The sequence below is a fragment of the Balaenoptera acutorostrata genome, chromosome 13, assembly GCF_949987535.1.
Source record: "Balaenoptera acutorostrata chromosome 13, mBalAcu1.1, whole genome shotgun sequence".
In the NCBI taxonomy this organism is placed as follows: Eukaryota; Metazoa; Chordata; class Mammalia; order Artiodactyla; family Balaenopteridae; genus Balaenoptera; species Balaenoptera acutorostrata.
The window spans coordinates 83,782,308-83,798,261 of NC_080076.1; the positions used below are offsets into that span (position 1 = coordinate 83,782,308).

Below are 15,954 nucleotides of genomic sequence, written 5' to 3' on the forward strand. Positions count from 1 at the left end.
AACTTCCTTTTTCCTTTGCACATAAGCACAGGGGTTAGAAGTACTCCCTCCCCAATCCAATCCACACACACACATCCCTGTCTACACTTCCTTGCCAGCATGCCTCTCTTCTCTTTGGTCCACTTGTAGAAGCCATTGGAATGGGATTAAGTGTGATAATACAGGAAAGCAGCATGTTGAGAGGGGGATTTGGAGTCAGAGAACCAGGTTTAAGTGCCACCTCTGCCCTTCCTAGCAGTGTGATCCTGAGAAACATATTAAACCTCTCTGAGCTTTGTTTTTTTTAATCTATAACGCTTCAAATGATAGTTATAAGAATTAAGGGAGCAAATACATAGGGAATGCCTGGCATATGTTTCTGGCTTCAATGAGGGTTGTATAAGTATCCCTTCTTGTTATTGATGTTATTTTCATCATTATCGAGTGGTATGAATGGCATATACAACACCCCAAAGTATTAAGGTGACACACCAAAATGTCATTAATCCATATTTTTGTCACTACTAGAAATCAGTTTAGTACTCTGAAAAGTTGTTTTGAAAATTCTATTATAACTATTCATCCTGACTTGAACATGGCCTAGATATTAAATTATATTATTAAATTATTTTTAATTATCTTAAATGTAATATTGCTGTGGTTATGAAAGAAAATGTCTTTACTCTTAGAAGATGTATGCTGCCTGAAACTTACTTCAAAAGGTTCAGTGAATAATAATTTATATACATACATATAAGATATACTTATTAACTTACAAAATAATTATATAATTATTTAATAAAACTTATTAAATTATGTTATAAAACATTTTTAGAAAAAATGTTATATGTAATTAATTATTTCTATAAAATTATTTTATCTATATAATACACCTATTCACATATATACACATACACATATATACATATACATAGAAAGCAAATGTGGCAAAATGTTAACAAATGGGGTTTCCCTGGTGGCGCGGTGGTTGAGAATCTGCCTGCCAATGCAGGGGACACAGGTTCGAGCCCTGGTCTGGGAAGATCCCACGTGCCTCGGAGCGGCTGGGCCCGTGAGCCACAATTACTGAGCCTGCGCGTCTGGAGCCTGTGCTCCGCAACAAGAGAGGCCACGATAGTGAGAGGCCTGCGCACCGCGATGAAGAGTGGCCCCCGCTTGCTACAACTGGAGAAGGCCCTCGCACAGAAACGAAGACCCAACGCAGCCATAAATAAATAAATAAATACTTTAAAAAAAAATGTTAACAAATGTTTTCATGTAGATGAAGTGTAAATGCGTGCTCACTGTACTATTTTTTCTTCTTTCAACTTCTGTGTATGTTTCGAAATTTTCATAATTAAAAAATCGGAAAAATAAAGAGACAGACTCAGAAAGCATATTATAAAGCAATTCAAAAACAGTTTAGAAAGCCCACAATAAAAAAATTAATTAAAACAAGCAACATGAAGCTAGATGGACATATATTTTTTAAATGTTAGAAAAGATGTTTCCTACCAATTCTCACGAAAGCAGGCATTTATCTTTCAGGATAACTTAAAGATCTGTGAACTTCTAGGGGAGGTTACTATAAAATCTCTTTTCTCTTCTACCCAAATTTTACTTGTCTTTACTCTAGCAAACTGGAATGTGAGTTAGTATAAGGACTTTTCTCTTCTGTAGCTTGAACACACAATAGGAAAAATAAATCTGAACATTACCTTGAATCCTCACAGAGGTCAAGAACTTTGGGGACAGGGACTCCAGCATTTGCAAGGGCTTTCATTATCCTGCCAGAACAAAGAAAAATGAGAGAGACTGCTGAATGAGATGACTGGATTTTCTTTTTTTTTTTTTTTTTAATTTATTTATTTTATTTTATTTATTTTTATTTTATTTATTTTATTTTTGGCTGTGTTGGGTCTTCGTTGCTGCGCACAGGCCTTTCTCTGGTTGCAGCAAGCAGGGGCTACTCTTCGTTGCGGTGCATGGGCTTCTCATTGCGGTGGCTTCTCCTGTTGTGGAGCACGGGCTTTAGGCATGTGGGCTTCAGTAGTTGTGGCCCACGGGCTCTAGAGCACAGTCTCAGTAGTTGTGGTGCACGGGCTCCGCTGCTCCACGGCATGTGGGATCTTCCCGGACCAGGGCTCGAACCCATGTCCCCTGCATTGGCAGGCGGATTCCCAACCACTGCACCACCAGGGAAGCCCGACTGGATTTTCTTGAAATTATTTTTTGATTTAAAAATTTTACATGCAGAAATTAAAATGGAATGATAAAATTTAAAAATTTCAATTGACCCAAGAAGGCAAAAAGGCAAGGAGAACAAAAGACAAATGGGACAAAGATCAAACAGCAAAATTATAGACCTGAGTCAAACATACTGATAATTACACTAAATTTAATAGAGTAAACATTCCAATTAAAAGACAAAAGTTGTCCTACTGGGTTCAAAAGCAAGACTTAATATACTGTCTATAAGGGACATGCTTTAAATATAAAACCATAGATAGAAATAAATAAATAAATAAAACAAAATATGAAAGGATGGAAAGGGACGTTCCATGCAATTGGTAAGCATAAGAAAGCTGGTATAGCTGTATCAATATTAGAAAAAGAGACCTTAAGGCAAAGAGGACTACCAGAGATAAAAAGGGACATTTCAAAACAATACAAGAGTTAATTCACCAGGAAGATATTACAATCATAAATGTGTATGTGCCTTAAAGAACAAGGTCCTACTGTATTGCACAGCAAACTATATTCAGTATCCTGTGATAAACCATTATGGAAAAGAATATGAAAAAGAATATATATAGGGCTTCCCTGGTGGCGCTGTGGTTGAGAATCTGCCTGCCAATGCAGGGGACACGGGTTCGAGCCCTGGTCTGGGAAGATCCCACATGCCGTGGAGCAGCTGGGCCCGTGAGCCACAGTTACTGAGCCTGCGCGTCTGGAGCCTGTGCTCCGCAACAAGAGAGGCCACGATAGTGAGAGGCCCACGCACCGCGATGAAGAGTGGCCCCCGCTTGCCACAACCGGAGAAAGCCCTCGCACAGAAACGAAGACCCAACACAGCCATAAGTAAATAAATAAAAAAAAATTAAAAAAAAAATTGTTAAAAAAAAAAGAATATATATATATAAAAATATAGCATAAAAAAGAATATATATATGTATAACTGAGTCACTTTGCTATATAGCAGAAATTAAACACAACATTAAATCAACTATACTTCAATTACAAAAGTAAATAAATAAAAAATGTGTATGTGCCTAATAAAAGAGCTTCAGAGTCAGCTCTACCCACCACCAGAGCCTCCCATCAAGCCTCTTAGATAGCCTCAACCACCAGAGGGCAGACAACAGAAGCAAGAAAAACTACAATCCTGCAGCCTGTGGACCAAAAACCACAGTTACAGAAAGAAAGAGAAGATGAAAAGGCAGAGGGCTATGTACCAGATGAAGGAACAAGAAAAAACCCCAGAAAAACAACTAAATGAAGTGGAGATAGGCAACCTTCCAGAAAAAGAATTCAGAATAATGATAGTGAAGATGATCCAGGACCTCGGAATAAGAATGGAGGCAAAGATTGAGAAGATGCAAGAAATGATTAACAAAGACCTAGAAGAATTAAAGAACAAACAAACAGAGATGACCAATACAATAACTGAAATGAAAACTACACTAGAAGGAATCAATAGCAGAATAACTGAGGCAGAAGAACGGATAAGTGACCTGGAAGACAGAATGGTGGAATTCACTGCTGCGGAACAGACTAAAGAAAAAAGAATGAAAAGAAATGAAGACAGCCTAAGAGACCTCTGGGACAACATTAAACGCAACAACATTCGCATTATAGGGGTCCCAGAAGGAGAAGAGAGAGAGAAAGGACCAGAGAAAATATTTGAAGAGATTATAGTCGAAAACTTCCCTAACATGGGAAAGGAAATAGCCACCCAAGTCCAGGAAGCGCAGAGAGTCCCATACAGAATAAACCCAAGGAGAAACACGCCGAGACACATAGTAATCAAAGTGGCAAAAATTAAAGACAAAGAAAAATTACTGAAAGCAGCAAGGGAAAAACGACAAATAACATACAAGGGAACTCCCATAAGGTTAACAGCTGATTTCTCAGCAGAAACTCTGCAAGCCAGAAGGGAATGGCATGAAATACTTAAAGTGATGAAAGGGAAGAACCTACAACCAAGATTACTCTACCCAGCAAGGATCTCATTTAGATTCGATGGAGAAATCAAAAGCTTTACAGACAAGCAAAAGCTAAGAGAATTCAGCACCACCAAACCAGCTCTACAACAAATGCTAAAGGAACTTCTCTAAGTGGGAAACACAAGAGAAGAAAAGGACCTACAAAAACAAACCCAAGACAATTAAGAAAATGGTCATAGGAACATACATATCGATAATTACCTTAAACGTGAATGGATTAAATGCCCCAACCAAAAGACATAGACTGGCTGAATGGATACAAAAACAAGACCCATATATATGCTGTCTACAAGAGACCCACTTCAGACCTAGGGACACATACAGACTGAAAGTGAGGGGATGGAAAAAGATATTCCATGCAAATGGAAATCAAAAGAAAGCTGGAGTAGCTATACTCATATCAGATAAAATAGACTTTAAAATAAAGAATGTTACAAGAGACAAGGAAGGACACTACATAATGATCCAGGGATCAATCCAAGAAGAAGATATAACAATTATAAATATATATGCACCCAACATAGGAGCACCTCAATACATAAGGCAACTGCTAACAGCTATAAAAGAGGAAATCGACAGTAACACAATAATAGTGGGGGACTTTAACACCTCACTTACACCAATGGACAGATCATCCAAAATGAAAATAAATAAGGAAACAGAAGCTTTAAATGACACAATAGACCAGATAGATTTAATTGATATATATAGGACATTCCATCCAAAAACGGCAGATTACACGTTCTTCTCAAGTGCGCACGGAACATTCTCCAGGATAGATCACATCTTGGGTCACAAATCAAGCCTCAGTAAATTTAAGAAAATTGAAATCATATCAAGCATCTTTTCTGACCACAACGCTATGAGATTAGAAATGAATTACAGGGAAAAAAACGTAAAAAAGACAAACACATGGAGGCTAAACAATACGTTATTAAATAACCAAGAGATCACTGAAGAAATCAAACAGGAAATAAAAAAATACCTAGAGGGCTTCCCTGGTGGCGCAGTGGTTGAGAATCTGCCTGCTAATGCAGGGGACACGGGTTCGAGCCCTGGTCTGGGAAGATCCCACATGCCACGGAGCAGCTGGGCCCGTGAGCCACAATTGCTGAGCCTGCGCGTCTGGAGCCTGTGCCCCGCAACGGGAGGGGCCGCGATAGAGAAAGGCCCGCGCACCGTGATGAAGAGCGGTCCCCGCACCGCGATGAAGAGTGGCCCCCGCTTGCCGCAACTGGAGAAAGCCCTCGCACGAACCGAAGACCCAACACAGCCAAAAATAAATATAAATAAATAAATAAATAAATAAATAAATAAAAATTAAAAAAAAAAAAAAAAGAAATACTTTAAAAAAAAAAAAAAATACCTAGAGACAAATGACAATGAAAACACGACGACCCAAAACCTATGGGATGCAGCAAAAGCGGTTCTAAGAGGGAAGTTTATAGCTATACAAGCCTACCTAAAGAAACAAGAAAAATCTCAAGTAAACAATCTAACATTACACCTAAAGAAACTAGAGAAAGAAGAACAAACAAAATCCAAAGTTAGCAGAAGGAAAGAAATCATAAAGATCAGAGCAGAAATAAATGAAATAGAAACAAAGAAAACAATAGCAAAGATCAATAAAACTAAAAGTTGGTTCTTTGAGAAGATAAACAAAATTGATAAGCCATTAGCCAGACTCATCAAGAAAAAGAGGGAGAGGACTCAAATCAATAAAATCAGAAATGAAAAAGGAGAAGTTACAACAGACACCGCAGAAATACAAAACATCCTAAGAGACTACTATAAGCAACTTTATGCCAATAAAATGGACAACCTGGAAGAAATGGACAAATTCTTAGAAAGGTATAACCTTCCAAGACTGAATCAGGAAGAAACAGAAAATATCAACAGACCAATCACAAGTAATGAAATTGAAACTGTGATTAAAAATCTTCCAACAAACAAAAGTCCAGGACCAGATGGCTTCACAGGTGAATTCTATCAAACATTTAGAGAAGAGCTAACACCCATCCTTCTCAAACTCTTCCAAAAAATTGCAGAGGAAGGAACTCTCCCAAACTCATTCTATGAGGCCACCATCACCCTGATACCAAAACCAGACAAAGACACTACAAAAAAAGAAAATTACAGACCAATATCACTGATGAATATAGATGCAAAAATCCTCAACAAAATACTAGCAAACAGAATCCAACAACACATTAAAAGGATCATACACCACGATCAAGTGGGATTTATCCCAGGGATGCAAGGATTCTTCAATATACGCAAATCAATCAATGTGATACACCATATTAACAAATTGAAGAATAAAAACCATATGATCATCTCAATAGATGCAGAAAAAGCTTTTGACAAAATTCAACACCCATTTCTGATAAAAACTCTCCAGAAAGTGGGCATAGAGGGAACCTACCTCAACATAATAAAGGCCATATATGACAAACCCACAGCAAACATCATTCTCAATGGTGAAAAACTGAAAGCATTTCCTCTAAGATCAGGAACGAGACAAGGATGTCCACTCTCACCACTATTATTCAACATAGTTCTGGAAGTCCTAGCCACGGCAATCAGAGAAGAAAAAGAAATAAAAGGAATACAAATTGGAAAAGAAGAAGTAAAACTGTCACTGTTTGCGGATGACATGATACTATACATAGAGAATCCTAAAACTGCCACCAGAAAACTGCTAGAGCTAATTAATGAATATGGTAAAGTTGCAGGTTACAAAATTAATGCACAGAAATCTCTTGCATTCCTATACACTAATGATGAAAAATCTGAAAGAGAAATTATGGAAACACTCCCATTTACCATTGCAACAAAAGGAATAAAATACCTAGGAATAAACCTACCTAGGGAGACAAAAGACCTGTATGCAGAAAACTATAAGACACTGATGAAAGAAATTAAAGATGATACCAACAGATGGAGAGATATACCATGTTCTTGGATTGGAAGAATCAACATTGTGAAAATGAGTATACTACCCAAAGCAATCTACAGATTCAATGCAATCCCTATCAAATTACCAATGGCATTTTTTACGGAGCTAGAACAAATCATCTTAAAATTTGTATGGAGACACAAAAGACCCCGAATAGCCAAAGCAGTCTGGAGGCAAAAAAATGGAGCTGGAGGAATCAGACTCCCTGACTTCAGACTATACTACAAAGCTACAGTAATCAAGACAATATGGTACTGGCACAAAAACAGAAACATAGATCAATGGAACAAGATCGAAAGCCCAGAGATTAACCCACGCACCTATGGTCAACTAATCTATGACAAAGGAGGCAAAGATATACAATGGAGAAAAGACAGTCTCTTCAATAAGTGGTGCTGGGAAAACTGGACAGCCACATGTAAAAGAATGAAATTAGAATACTCCCTAACACCATACACAAAAATAAACTCAAAATGGATTAGAGACCTAAATATAAGACTGGCCACTATAAAACTCTTAGAGGAAAACATAGGAAGAACACTCTGACATAAATCACAGCAAGATCTTTTTCGATCCACCTCCTAGAGTAATGGAAATAAAAACAAAAATAAACAAGTGGGACCTAATGAAACTTCAAAGCTTTTGCACAGCAAAGGAAACCATAAACAAGACGAAAAGACAACCCTCAGAATGGGAGAAAATATTTGCAAATGAATCAACGGACAAAGGATTAATCTCCAAAATATATAAACAGCTCATTCAGCTCAATATCAAAGAAACAAACACCCCAATCCAAAAATGGGCAGAAGACCTAAATAGACATTTCTCCAAAGAAGACATACAGACAGCCACGAAGCACATGAAAAGATGCTCAACATCACTAATTATTAGAGAAATGCAAATCAAAACTACAATGAGGTATCACCTCACTCCTGTTAGAATGGGCATCATCAGAAAATCTACAAACAACAAATGCTGGAGAGGGTGTGGAGAAAAGGGAACCCTCTTGCACTGTTGGTGGGAATGTAAATTGATACAGCCACTATGGAGAACAATATGGAGGTTCCTTAAAAAACTAAAAATAGAATTACCATATGACCCAGCAATCCCACTACTGGGCATATACCCAGAGAAAACCGTAATTCAAAAAGACACGTGCACCCGAATGTTCATTGCAGCACTATTTACAATAGCCAGGTCATGGAAGCAACCTAAATGCCCATCAACAGACGAATGGATAAAGAAGTTGTGGTACATATATACAATGGAATATTACTCAGCCATAAAAAGGAACGAAATTGAGTCATTTGTTGAGAAGTGGATGGATCTAGAGACTGTCATACAGAGTGAAGTAAGTCAGAAAGAGAAAAACAAATATCGTATATTAATGCATGTATGTGGAACCTAGAAAAATGGTACAGATGAGCCAGTTTGCAGGGCAGAAGTTGAGACACAGATGTAGAGAATGGACATATGGACACCAAGGGGGGAAAACTGCGATGAGGTGGGGATGGTGGTGTGCTGATTTGGGCGATTGGGATTGACATGTATACACTGATGTGTATAAAACTGATGCCTAATAAGAACCTGCAGTATAAAAAAACAAACAAAACAACTAATACTAAACTTTCATTGGGTTATTTGTATGGAAATATATTAATATAAATGTTTCAGACATTACATGAAATTTCTAAAAATCTTATATTTGTATTTGTATGGAAATATGTATGGAAATATGTTAATAATATTTCAGACATTACACGAAATTTCTAAAAATCTTAAAAAAAAAAAAAAAGAGCTTCAAAAATACCTAAAGTAAAAATTATCAGAATGAAAGATAGAAACAGACAAACTCACAATCATAGTTGAGACTGTAAAATGCCTTTATCAGTAACTGACTTTATCAAAACTACACTAACTAGAAAAAGTCAGTAAGACACAGATCTGAACAACACTACCAGCCAACTTGACCTGATGGACATTTCTATAACACTCACACAGACACTGCAGGATACACATTCTTTTAGAGTGCACACAGTATATTCACCAAGATATATCACGTACTGGTCCATAAAATAAGTCCTAATAAATTTCCAAGTATCAAAATCTTTTTTTAAAAATAAATTTATTTATTTATTTATTATTTTTGGCTGCATTGGGTCTTCGTTGCTGCGTGCAGCTTTCTCTAGTTGTGGCGAGCGGGGGCTACTCTTCGTCGCGGTGCGTGGGTTTCTCATTGTGGTGGCTTCTCTTGTTGCAGAGCTTGGGCTCTGGGTGCACGGGCTCAGTAGTTGTGGCTCATGGGCTCTAGGAAAGCAGGCTCAGCTGTTGTGGTGCATGGGCTTAGCTGCTCCGTGGCATGTGGGATCTTCCCAGATCAGGGCTTGAACCCGTGTCCCCTGCATTAGGCAGGTGGATTCTTAACCACTGCGCCACCAGGGAAGCCCTAAGTATCAAAATCTTACAGAGTATTTCTAAGACCTCAATAGAATTAAACGAGAAATTGTTACTATGTGATAGCTAGAAAAAGCCCAAATATTTGGAAGTTAAATAACACACTTCCATATAAGCCATGGGTCAAAGAAGAAATCACAAGGGACATTAGAAAATATTTCAAACTGTAATAATAATAATAAAAACACATGTCAAAATTTGTGGGATGCATATGTGCTTACAAAGTAATTTATAACTTTGAAAGCTCATATTAGAAAAGAAGGAAGATGTTAAATGAATGGCCTAAGGTTACACCTAAGAAGGTAAAAATACACCCACAGTAAGAAGATGGAAAGAAATAAAGCTCAGAGCAGAACTAAATGAAATAGAAAATAAACAACAGAAAAATTAACAAAACTAAACATTTGTTCTTTTAAATTATCAACACAATGATAAATCCCTAGGTAGACTGATGAAAGAAAGAGAGAGAAAATACTATCAATCAATAGCAGGAATGGTAAAGATGGGAAATCACTACAGATCCTACATACATTAAAAGAACAGTAAGGGAGGACTTCCCTGGTGGTGCAGTGGTTAAGAATCCGCCTGCCAATGCAGGGGACACAGGTTCAAGCCCTGGTCCGGGAAGATCCCACATGCCGCAGAGCAACTAAGCCCATGTGCCACAACTACTAAGCCTCTGCTCTAGAGCCCACGAGCCACAACTGTTGAGCCTGTGTGCCACAACTACTGAAGTGTGCGCACCCAGAGCCCATGCTCCGCAACAAGAGAAGCCACCGCAATAAGAAGCATGCGCACCGCAACGAAGAGTAGCCCCCGCTTGCCACAACTAGAGAAAGCCCACACGCAACAATGAAGACCCAACACAGCCAAAAATAAATTTAAAAAAAAAACAGTAAGGGAATATTCTGAACAATAAATTCAACTGTTAACATGAAATGGACATATATAACTTTATATATTTTACAATATAATTTTATATATTTTAATAAATGTACAAATTCCTTGCAAATTACAATTTACCAAAACTAAGGCAAGACGAAATAAAATACCTGAATAACCCAACATTTATTATATCAAACCCATAATCAAAAAACTTTTCCTAAAAAACCTCCAGGCCCGATGGGTTTACTGGTAAATTCTATGAAACATTAAGGAAGGAATTTTTTTAAATAGAAAAGTAATTAGTCGGTCTTATCACCAATAACTGGCTCCTGCTTTTGGCTTCCTGCTGTCCTTTCCCCTTTTCATGTTCTGATAGTAATACCTAGACATTCCTTTGGGAAACAGCTCTCCCCCACTGTAGGTTCACATGGTTTGGGTGAGAGTGACTCAATCCTGATTCCAGGGTTGAGCACAAGACCCAGATTTGCCCAATCTGAATAATGCATCCTCCTGACCACAGAGATTGGTTCAGGAACAAAGCTGTGACCCATATTGGGCCAACGAGTCAATCTCAGGAGATATGCTGGAACGTTCACTGTGGTTATCAAGGAGAGAAGTGTTGAGAGATGGAGAGAGAATGAATGGGTCCTGGTGACATTATTTGGGTCCCTGGATCCAGCCATACCTGAAAGATTTAGATAATGAAGCCAATACATTTTACCACTTCTCCTCCTTTCGTTTTTTTGAATACTTAAGTCAGGCTAGGTGGGTTTCTGTCACTTACAATTTGTACTAACAAACTACCCAAACATGACCAGGGTAGACATTTTGGTGTGTTCCTTTCCAATATTTTTGTTTCAATGTACAAGTCTTTACAAAAAACATAGTTAAGACATATATAGTTCGTATCTGTTTTTGCTACATTAAAATTTTATTTTCGGGGGAGTCCCCTGGTGGTACAGTGGTTAGGACTCAGCACTTTCACTGCCATGGCCTGGGTTCAGTCCCTGGTTGGAGAACTAAGATCCCCCAAGCCACACTGGGCAGCCAAAAAGGAAAAAAATTTTATCATACACATTTTAATTTTATTATAGGCATCCTTTTATTGGCTGCAATAATAGCATAATCATTAAGACTGGGGTATGGAATCCTACCAGCCCTGGGTGTGAAGCCAGACTCCATCACTCACATACTAGATGTGTGTCACTAGGCATGTTGCTTAACTTCTTTAAGCTTCACTGTCCTCATCTATAAAATGGAGATCATAATAGGACCGTATCAGGGAGTTGTGAGAATGGTCTGAGTTAACAATATATTCAAAGCATTTATTTAGTGCCTGACACATACTAAACACTCAGTAAATGTTAGCTATTACTATTATTGTTATTGTGCCAACAAGCAGAAATACCAAGGTTTGCATAATCATTTCTCCTTTATTGTACCTGTAGTTTCCAATTTTTTTATTATAAACTACACTGCAGTAAGCATATTAATGCATAAAGCTTTTCTCCCTATTTAGAACTTTTTTTTTTTAAAGGCATGTTTTTCTTTTTTTTTTTTTTTAATTTTTATTTATTTATGGCTGTGTTGGGTCTTCGTTTCTGTGCGAGGGTTTTCCCTAGTTGCGGCAAGCAGGGGCCACTCCTCATCGCGGTGCGCGGGCCTCTCACCATCGCGGCCTCTCCCGTGTGGAGCACAGGCTCCAGATGCGCAGGCTCAGTAATTGTGGCTCACGGGCCCAGCCGCTCTGCGGCATGTGGGATCCTCCCAGACCAGGGCTCGAACCCGTGTCCTCTGCATCGGCAGGCGGACTCTCAACCACTGCGCCACCAGGGAAGCCCTAGAACTATTTTTTTAAAGAGATATCCCCTATTGGAATTATTAGGTATAAAAGTATGACTACCCTGAGGTTTTTATAAATTATGTTATACTGTTTTCCCAGTTTTCCAAATTTGATTTGGCATTTCATAAGCAGATACCATATACATTTCATCTTCAAATGCACATTTTATTCCTTTACTAAAATGGAAATTCTGTGCATTCTTGGATTTTTGGATGTCCTAACACTCCAGAATTCCTCAGTACGCTGGGAAGTTGGTGAGAGTTCACAAGTAGGATGCACAGAGACAGTGGGAGTTTTACATTTCAGGGTTTCTCTTCTACAAGCACACACTCACTATCACATGGGCACATTTATGAACGCTCACAAATAGCTGCAGGTTTTTTCCTGTAGGCTTCATAAATGAACCCCGAAGGCTTCATAAATGTCAGTCATCAGTCCCTGTAACACTTAGAGAAGTCAGATTCAAGGAACCAAAAAGTCAGAGGAGAGACAGTAAATGGTGAGAAAGAAGAGGCCAGGAGCCGAAATCACATTTTCCTTACACTCTCTGCAACTTTCCTTCTGCAGAACATGATAGGCTGGAAGGAAGGAGGAGGAAGAGGAAGAGAAAGCCTTCCAGGAGGGGAAGCCCCACTTGAGTCCAGTCATCGCATTGCCACTCACTGTCCAAGAGTCTGGAGCTAGTGTTTTTCAACCTACTATGTTTAAATTTCCCTATTCACAAAGCAAAAGATTTTATTTTGGATGGGTTGTAATACATTTATTGTTTTAAACATTTTATTATGAAAAATATCAAACATACATAAAAGTAGAGGAATTCACATAAGGAACCCCAGGTTTCACTAACTATCAACTCACGGCCATGCCTCCTTGGGCTATGGCCCCACTTAATAGAGGCTCAAAAAAAGTCTAGTCTCCTAGAGGTTTAGGTAGAGAAAAGAGAAAACAAGCTCCTGAATAAAATTAGGTGACATGTTCTTATCAGAAATAATTTTGGAGAGTCATACTTGTAATTTTAAATGTCTCAAGGCACTTTAATGGAGTGCTGATTGGCCAGCTCAGGGGCTGGGCTGCGGAGGCCGGGGACAGCGAGCACGCCCCCGGCTCTGAGAATTTACCTGAACTCCCTCTCTACTGCATGCGCGGATGGGAGCAGCGTCCCTGGCGGTTTCTTCCTCAGAACCAGCTGATGTTTAGCCAGCCTGATGTAGTAGGTGGGATTTGACTGCCCGTGATCAAACTGAAGGAGTTCCAGTGGGCCTGCAAGTTTGAAAGCAAGGAAAACTCAAACCAGCTCTGGAGGACAAATGTGGACATTCTTCCTTTCTAATGAGTACTGCATATGGATGCGGAGCGCCCTGATTTGGAATGCACTGTAAGGGAGGCAGCTCCTCCCGGGTTACCAGACATGACTGCGTCCCAGGCATACCCCCCACCTCCAGCTCGAGTCCAGAATATCACACTATGGTGTGGCAAAGGCCACTGGATTTACACCAGGACAGTTTTCACTCTGTGCAGGTGTCCAGTTTTGTCCTTCTTGCCAACTTCTGCTCCGTAAAGAAAAGTTTTTTAGTTCTGTTTGTAAAACACAAGCACAGTCATGGAAACCCATCTTGCTAAATGGAATGCTTTAAGCTGAGGATGAAAAGTGCCCTTGTGTGCCCCTCACCCCATACTCGGCCACACCATGCCTGACAATGACGTGACAGCTGAAAGGAGCTATGCAGAGGCCTGCAGCTCGAGCCAAAGCTGCTTTCAGGAGATGCGATTTCCCACCCCAGCAGGCTAAACTCTGAGGCTCCCTTGCAGAAACAGCCTAATCAACCCTAGTCTTCACAATGAGATGAACTCTACACACAGATTCGCAGGAAATGGGAGTTTGCCTGACTTAGCTGGTCTCGTCAGAAAGGGTCCCTCAGCTTCGTAGAGGCTCTAAGAACAATCCCATCACTGGAAAAAATCCTCATGCGAAGCTGCACACAAAGGGTACTTTCAAATGGTACAGATGAACCGGTTTGCACGGCAGAAATAGAGACACAGATGTAGAGAACAAACGTATGGACACCAAGGGGGGAAAGCGGCGGGGGGTGGTGGGATGAACTGGGAGATTGGGATGGACATGTATACACGAATATGTATAAAATGGATGACTAATAAGAACCTGCTGTATAAAAAAACAAATAAAATTAAATTTAAAAAAAAGTACTTTCAAGGATCAAACTTTATCACCAGGTAGAAATTTCTTCAAAAGTTCATGCAACTATACTTTAATAAAATAAATTTAAAAAGAAAAACGTCATGAGGCACCTGTTTTTCTGAGGGTGGAATGTGAAGAAGGAGCTAGAGGTTCCTTTGAAGAGATAGAGACGGCTTGTCACATTTTAAATTCGTGCAACTTTTAAGTCACCTTCACAAAACAGGTTGTCATCTCGAAAATATTAGAAACACTCAAACACCCCTGGGCACATACTGCAAGCTCCTCTCCTCTGGGACAGCCCTTTGCAGGCAATTGCTGCCACACCACACTCTCACGTGGAACAAGGGCCAAGTACACTTTGGGGATCCATAAAAAAGGAAGTCAGTGCTTTTTCCCAAGCAAAACAGAGCAGCACTCGGGTCCCCTGGGCTCACTGAGCCCACTGGCTATTTTCTTCACCAATGGCGTCTTTGTCTCCAGCATATTCCACTAAGGACTGAAAGTGAGAACCAGACTGAAAGCCTAGCCTTTACCAAAATGCAGAAACTTAGCTACCTGTGGCTTGGGTCCCCAGTAAGTCTTGGAGGTACTTCTCCAAGGAGTCCTTGGGAATTTCCATCGTCTTTCTCACAGGGCGAGTGTTTGGAACAGCCATTCTCAATGGAAAACCCAAAAGAGTTTCCAGTTCCTTTACTGCGGTCTCTGGGTCATGAACCTGGTTTCAAAGAGAATATTGAACATGGACGCCCAGTCAACCCTGCCCCTCCTCCTGCCTGTTCTCTAAGAGGGTACTTTCTTAGAGGGAAATATAGAAGAAGTCAGTTCTCTGAGCAAGGACTCTGCAGCCAGGAGAGTCAGCTCATGAGAAAGCCTCAGAATGAGTTTCCTCCTCCCATTTAATTCCTAACCACATTAAACTTTCTTATCTGCTGGGAAGAGTGCCAGTTAAGAGTGAATGATACTCCCTCGTGCCAGGAGGGCAGAATATTGTGCTGTAGTGTCCACTCTGTCCCTACGGGCCCGTCAGCTAATAATGAAAACCCAGACGCAGAAAGCCGGACAGAGACCCCGCCACCAACGTGGCTTCTCCTGCTTCAAAGCACTGGGGTGGCCCGTGTGTCTGGTAGCTGCTGGGTCCCCACCCAGAGCAGCATCACCAGGCCAGCAGAACTGTCACCCGAAATGTCTTAAGCCTGCCATTCACCTCCCTGTGTAACTCTTTTCTCATTCTGCCTTCTTACTTCCTATTGAAAATACAAGCGGCTAGTCACCTAGATTTCATAATTAATAAAAAATAAAAAGACTACAGCAGGATGGGTGAAAACCACTAGAGGCAACTGCAACTATGAGTGTAAGAGGACTGCATAGAAATGCTTACACTAGCGCCTGGGGCACAACAGGGGTTCAAAAA

The 15,954-nt window shown here is 39.8% G+C and overlaps 1 protein-coding gene across 4 annotated transcripts in view; it reads right to left on the reverse strand.

The window, feature by feature from the left end:
* Positions 1 to 15,954, reverse strand: part of ACAD10 (acyl-CoA dehydrogenase family member 10) — a 58,192-nt gene that overhangs the window by 26,791 nt on the left and 15,447 nt on the right. For all 4 annotated transcript variants that reach the window (XM_057526349.1, XM_057526351.1, XM_057526350.1 and 1 more), the window contains exons 6-8: positions 15,099 to 15,258; positions 13,465 to 13,606; positions 1,698 to 1,766 (exon numbers count right to left, since the gene is read on the reverse strand). In XM_057526349.1, the coding sequence (XP_057382332.1) occupies positions 1,698 to 1,766; positions 13,465 to 13,606; positions 15,099 to 15,258 (371 nt within the window). The remainder of the gene's footprint in view (positions 1 to 1,697; positions 1,767 to 13,464; positions 13,607 to 15,098; positions 15,259 to 15,954) is intronic.